Below are 7,283 nucleotides of genomic sequence, written 5' to 3'. Positions count from 1 at the left end.
CGGTAAGGATGATCGGCCAGGCCATACTTAAAATATAAAACATTTTAAACACTTTCTATTTTAAAATCGAAATAAAATTCGTTCAAGAAAAAGGATAAAAATAGGCTGAAAGTAGTTTACCTAAGAAAGAAAATTTTGGAAAATTTTCAGAAATTGTTCTTCACTTCAGATTTTCTAGGATCATTTGGTTCGTGACCCTATTACACCTCCATCATATGATGGTTTCTGGTAATGAAATGATTGTTGTGTAAAAATTTGGAGATTTTTGGATATGTTCTGAGATTTTTCTTTGCTTAATTTCTTCCTCGATTTTTCTTCTCTAAAACCCACCATTTTCAAGGAAAATTTTCTGATGAAAAAGCTTCAAAATGAATGTATTTATGGTAGAAAAGGAGTCATCAAGTTTGGACACTTGTCTCAACTTATTTTGTTAAGTTTTGACACTTATTTATCCAAACTTGATACCTATCATGTTTATTAAAATTAAATCATATTCTATTTATTATTATTATTATTATTATTATTATTTTGATTATTGTTAAAAAAAACTAAATGGTTTATCCGTCTAGCAAATAAAGATATGTGAGACTATCTAACAACATCAAAATTTTTGGTGTTACAATTACATATTGTTACCCAAAATCTTCAAATCTTAAAATTTTTAATGAATATTTAACTACCACATTAGTACTTCACCAAAAAAGACGAAAATAATTTAAAAAATGAACTTAATTAAAACCAAGCTTTAACCAATCGCAGGACCGAAACCAAAACTGACCAAGCTGTGGAATAATTTTCGTAATTTTTCCAAAACAATAAAAACAACTAGTTTAACATATAGATTTTCTCAACTAAAATTTATCAAAAAAGAATTAAAACAAAAATATATGAGACCATAAAAGACAGCAGTCACATAATGTATGAATTTGTTAACAACATTATGAAATCTTGAGTCAAAAAATGGCTGTCTCTTCCCTGTAATATGATAAAACATCATTTCATGTCCCAATTAGCCCCTCATTACACGTTTAATCATTAATTAGAAAATAATGAGATTTAAAATATCTCATACACATTATTTTTAATGTCGACAATCTAATAAAATAAAATTAAAAATAATATGATTATTGAAATAGGGGAGAATTTTACGATGAAGTCCCGCTAAACGGCGGCCGTAACTATAATAGTTCTAAGATAGCGAAATTCTTTGTCGGGTAAGTTCCGACCCGTATGAAAAGACGTAACGATCTGGACAATGTATCGGAGAGAGGCTAGGTGAAAACATTTCATTTGTTGAGTGGCAATTGAAAATAACAGCCAAAATTAGGGTCAAACTGAGAAATCTGCGCAGACGTGGGGTCCTGGCTTGCAATTTTGTGAAGATTTGAGCCTCCAGATGCCTTTGCTCTCTGCAAAATTCATTATACAAAAGACATCACCATAATTTTTTTTTTTAAAATTTTGATAGAGAGGTGTTTGTTACAGTTAGATCTCGAATATTTGATCCAGTTCCAAACATGGAATTTTAGTGTTACATGAGCTACGAGTAATCGTCACCAAAAATAAACTTTAAAATTACCATGCTATCATGGATCTCGGTTTTGGAATAATCACCTATATATCATAGTATGCATGTAAAATGATCATATAATNTGCAGGGCCTGCATGACATCTGTGTCTGAATTGAAGTCATAAACTGTGCTTGCTGCATTAAGCTTCATAGATAGAAACTTAATACAAAAAAACACAAAAAGGAAAACATTAAATTCAGATAATTTTTATAAATAAGAAATAAATACCATATTTCATTTTTTTCTAATTCCATTTGCTTACCTCAACTTGATTTTGCAAAGACTGCACGTAATTTATTATCTCATCCAACATCACTGCCATCCCCATTGTCTGCAAATTCGATCAAATAAAAAAAAATTCTTAACACTCTTTGAATTTTGATCGAGATCTTTTAACTAAAGTTTTGAATCTCTCCCTCTTTTACCCGAGAAAAAAAAAACCCCTGAGTTAATAAAATAATAATTACCTTGTAGCATCCCGGAACAATGTCTTGTAAACATCTAAACCGTTCGTTAATTTTTTCTCTTCTGACCTACATATAGATATATATATATATATATATATATTAAAAAAATCCTATATGTTAGATTAGTATTGTTTTTTAAAATATATATATATATATATAAATTAAATTAATTTTTATATATATATAATTTGGAATTTTAAATTTTACTCTTTCTGCTAAACTGTGACTATCTGTGGCTTGGCCTCTTTTGGCTCTGACGTGCACAACTTCTCTTTGCTTTTCCTTTTCCTTTTCACTGTCTTTTACTCTCTTCCTTCTTCCTCGGTTCTGTAAGAAAACTCAGATGTTAACAGTTATTTTCATTTGAGAACCTCTGCCAAAATTTATAAAGTCGATGGCATATTTTTTATGGAAAAACTATAGCTAGTGTGACGATTTAACTCAAATATTTTAAATAATATAACACAATCCATCTGTCAATAACTATATGATAACTCATACGCTCTGATATCAGAGACCTTTTGTAGCTTTACTGGAAAACATAATTGGTGTTAACAGTACAAAAATAAAATAAATATTGATCAAACACCATTCTTGACCGAAAATCGAACTTGAAGAAATAATAAGAGAAGAGTTTACATTTTTCCACGTAATCCCATTTCCAGAATCTTGAAATGAATTAGCTGTGCTGCTTTCTGGGGTGTTTATAATATCCATTGATTTCCTCTTCTTGTCAACCATATGATCATTAAGAGACTGTAACACCATATTGCTTCCATCCTGGATAAACAATCCAGCAGGGGCTGCAGCAGAATCAAGGAAATTAGGATTGGCATCAGGATGGCTAATCAAACTGCTGTTGAAGTTGATCAATCCCGATAGAGAATCCGGAATCGTGGTCGGATTCAGGCCCGTGAATTGGTTGAACAGGTCTATGTTTGATTCTGTGTCGGACAATGTGAAAGATTGATTAAGGTTTTGTAATTCTGGTAAGAACTGATCAGCCATTTCTGTTTCAAGAATTTTAGTCTTTAAGGTCGTGGATCCCTTGGGTAATCCTATTTAAAGTATAAGTTTTGCCACTTGGGGATAAGAATAAGGTCAAAATAAATATAGGAGTGAACCCATAAAAAAAATTAACAGCTTCTTGAATATTCGAGATTATACACAAATATATATATATATATATATATGAATGTTTGTATTTTTGTCTTAAAATATTTATAAATTTTTTAATTTTTTTTCATGAGTTTGGATTATTTGGGCAAGTCAATATAATGGATAAAAAGATGGCAAAAACTTGTGTGAGACGGTCTCACGAGTCGTATTTTGTGAGACGGATCTCTTATTTGGGTCATCCATGAAAAAGTATTACTTTTTATTCTAAGAGTATTATTTTTTATTGTGAATATCAGTAGAGTTGACCCGTCTCACAAATAAATATTCGTAAGACCGTCTCACAAGAGACCTACTCAAAAAAGATTGTGTGCCCATATATATAGGTATTTTAGTAAGGGGTCTCTCCTATTGGTGGTTTTAACCTTATTAAATTACAAAATACACGATCTGTTAAAGGAAAAAAACAANAAGGACATATTGTAAATACGCATGATAACGAATGCTCCAAAAAAATCTAGTATATATAAGTGATTATTGGTATTTGTAGATTAAAAAATAAAAAGTTTTATCAGATGAAAATATTAGAATCTCTTAAATGATTGTGTGGATAGTATAATATAGATATATATTGGAAAAAAGTTGCATTTTATTGGGCCACGTGGCAAATTGAGGGTTGTGTTTCGTTGGTGGGGTATATCTAAGGAGATATATCCAAATTATGGGGTCGATCATTCATTAGCCCCTGCCTTCAGATTTAAGTAAGATTATGATGAAAGATTTAATTCCAAGCATCAAACAAAAAAATCCTAAAAATATTTTTAGAAAATTAGTTCGAGGGCATCTAATTTAACTTAAATATGATAATTTTCATGTCTCGGATTCAAATATGCGGAAGCATGATGCCTATAGAAAGTACTTTGTATTTGTATTTTTTTTTATGATAATGATTAACTCAAGTTCTTATCGAAGTTCGTTATAACTCAGTGTAATTTTTTTCAAATATATAGTTTCAATCTATACGAGACAGTGCACCATGATAATCCCTCCTTCTAAACGTCATGTTCTTGTTGTCGCCTAACTAATCTATCCAATAGGACTGTGCTCCTATAGATTCAAAATGTGATCGATCTCGTGTATGTAACACTTTGTCATGCAAGTTTACCAGGTGATTTTTACACATGTAGCATTTTTTTTTCATTTCACTTATTTATCAGTAAACATAATGTTCTCGTTACCGCCCAATCCATTAATCATCAAGCACTAGAAACATGGAGATACTTTCAACACGTTAAAAAGTATTTCTCGTGCACATGACAGTTTTTCTTGTAGGTTCTAATAACATTGTTAGAAATGATTATCTACATGATTTCAAATAACATTCAAGTCCTTGAGGATTCTTTCAAGAAACATATATCCTGCTGCTCCAAGCGCACATTGAATATCATATTTGATCATTAATGATCAATTTATTCTAATATAGAGCTGATTAGAATAGTGAATAGTTATATTTGTCATAAATTTGTTTATGAACAGATTAAGAGTATTTGTTGAGTGTTTCACTATTTTGTTACCCGAAAGTGTACGGTGTTAAGTTTTAGTACTCGGTAGAACACAGATATCGTTCTCACAGGAAATGCAATTTAATAATAAATTAATTACCACAATTAAAATAATCAGACTTTATTTAGACAATTAAATCAAATTTTGGATTATCAATTATAACCTTAAATATATCTAAGCACACAGACGATTTGAAATCGCTTATAATAAGAATCTAGAGATACTATTTCACTTGATCATCATTATATTTAATTATCATTGACATCTATTTTTATAGTTCCACCCATTTACTACCTAAAAAATTTTCAACTATTTCTACACCCTTGCTCAAATGGTGCGTAAGAATTAATTATTTAAAGTCGATTTCAATATCTCTATTAAAAATCAAAGAATAAATAATTTCAATAGTGCAACAATTCTTTTAATGGGTTCGTTCGAGTTATAGGCCTCCCGAACTCTATAAACACCGAAGATATATTTTTCTACTGTCCTATTCAAAATCCCATCTCTCGAGTGATAGATCTCGAATAATTATGATACTCCAATTATTGATCAAGTAATTGAACGCAATAAGATCGAGAAAATATAAATAAACCAAGAAAAAATTCGAATACGTAAATAAAAAATTCAACACATATATCCGACTAAGTTACGTCGTCCCCTAGATTTAATTAATTAGTTCATGAATGAAAAACGACAAAATAAACTCATGTTTTTCAACATCACTAATTTATTAAAAAATAAAAAGAAGAAGAAGAAGAAGATAATCGAATCAGATTTGTGACTCCATCCTTGGTAGATGCGTCTTCGTTTTCGTTCTTCGTTCTCGCTCCATTTCTCAGTATGCTCTGTCTTTTTTCATGTGGTTCTGCATTGGAATGGTCGCACTGGTGCGTGCGGGTAGCGCACTGGCGCGCGTCTGCTTCTGTCCCGCACTTTCTCTTTTTTCTTGTTCACTGCATTCTTCCATTTTTGTATTTAATTTTTTCCTTGTTGGTCGCAAGTTATGCACTCATTCTTTTTTCCTGCAATGACATAAACAATTGTCAAAACACGTAAATCCGCTCGATATTCACACACTTTCATGCCAATTCCTTGGGTAATGTAAGTGTAAAACTTGCACTTATCATTGAGTTACTAGGAGTTTAATGGTTAGATTTTTTGAATAACTGAAGTGGGTTTGTACAATCTACTGTGTTATCAAAGTCTTCCAATGAACCTTCGACTCAGGAAGAAGGGAAAACATAGAAGAATTTATTTCGAACCTTCATTAACAAATCTTGCCTTATTTAATTACTTCATTTATTTTTAGCCTATAATTTTTGTTTGCCGCTTGGATCTTGTTGTTTGACCAGCTAGTTGCATATTTATTGATTCCAATGTGCCCTTTTGGAACTTAGAAAATATTTTTACTAAGAGTAGGTCTTTTGTGAGACGGTCTCACGAATCTTTATCTATTAGACGGGTCAACTCTACCGATATTCACAATAAAAAGTAATACTCTTAGCATAAAAAATAATACTTTTTCATGGATGACCCAAATAAGAGATCCGTCTCACAAAATATGACCCATGAGACCGTCTCACACAATTTTTTGTCTTTTACTAATTGTCTGAAACACCCAACTGATTGAGATCTTGGCTTTAGTTGTTAACCCAGCTAAAATCTCTTGTGAGTTTTTAAACCATACAAGTTTTAATTGTGCTTATTCAATCTCCTTTTAAAAAACTTCTCGATCCTAACACAAGTTGTTATAATATTTCATTGTAGCCTATTATAATCAATTTTAAAAAAAAAATCAACACACGTGTGACATCAATATCATTACAATAATTATAATTTTAGAACAAATTTTTTCTTGATCTCTTATAATTTTTTCATAATCAATATTATCTCAATTATGACATTATTAAAGTTGAGTACCTCATAATAAAAATTTGGTATCATGATATATTTTATAATACGAAAAATTATTTTTTTGGTCTCATATCTGTCTCTTTGTTATTTTAGTGCTCTATTTTAAAAATTTATGCTGAGGAAATTGAATCGGAAAATAAGCCTACAAACATTTAAACCAAGAGGATTATGCAAATTTAGTTTCAAAATTTCGTGAGAGAACATGACTTTCTCTAAATCACAAACAATTTAAAAATAAATGGGATGATGTGAGAAAATATTTTCATTGCGGGCATAACTTATCGGAAATAATGAGACTGGTCTTGATTCGGATCATAACAAGATGATCGCGCAAGCTGATAATAGTTGGTGGGATGAGGAGATTAAGGTACATAATTTTTATGATACATTTTAAATTATTTATCAAATTATTTTTATTTATTTTTACTTCACATTATAGGAAAATCCCGAGCATGCAAAGTTTAGATTAAGGGGACCCAAAAATTTAGAATTATTGGAATGCATATTTAAAGGTTCTATAGCAACTGGATATGCTTCAATAGTACAATTAGATGATCAACCAGATCATAATATTTTGAATGATGATACAAATGATTGCGATGTTGAGTTAGATGGAGAGTTTCAAAATTAGATTTATGCTAATGCTAGA

At 30.4% G+C, this 7,283-nt stretch overlaps 1 protein-coding gene across 1 annotated transcript; it reads right to left on the bottom strand.

The window, feature by feature from the left end:
- Nucleotides 1–953: 953 nt before the first annotated feature.
- Nucleotides 954–3,115, bottom strand: LOC140979365 (transcription factor BEE 3-like). The gene is made up of 6 exons (XM_073444728.1): nucleotides 2,678–3,115; nucleotides 2,246–2,365; nucleotides 2,039–2,104; nucleotides 1,834–1,902; nucleotides 1,658–1,730; nucleotides 954–1,414 (listed from the first exon to the last, which is right to left on the bottom strand). The coding sequence occupies exons 1-6, from the start codon at nucleotides 3,044–3,046 to the stop codon at nucleotides 1,287–1,289; spliced, it is 825 nt and encodes a 274-aa protein (XP_073300829.1). The 5' UTR covers nucleotides 3,047–3,115; the 3' UTR covers nucleotides 954–1,286.
- Between the last annotated feature and the right edge of the window lie 4,168 nt (nucleotides 3,116–7,283).

The sequence above is a fragment of the Primulina huaijiensis genome, chromosome 6, assembly GCF_012295235.1.
Source record: "Primulina huaijiensis isolate GDHJ02 chromosome 6, ASM1229523v2, whole genome shotgun sequence".
Lineage (NCBI taxonomy): Eukaryota > Viridiplantae > Streptophyta > Magnoliopsida > Lamiales > Gesneriaceae > Primulina > Primulina huaijiensis.
The sequence above is the reverse complement of the archived record's forward strand: the minus strand, read 5'-3'. Positions and strand labels throughout refer to the sequence as shown.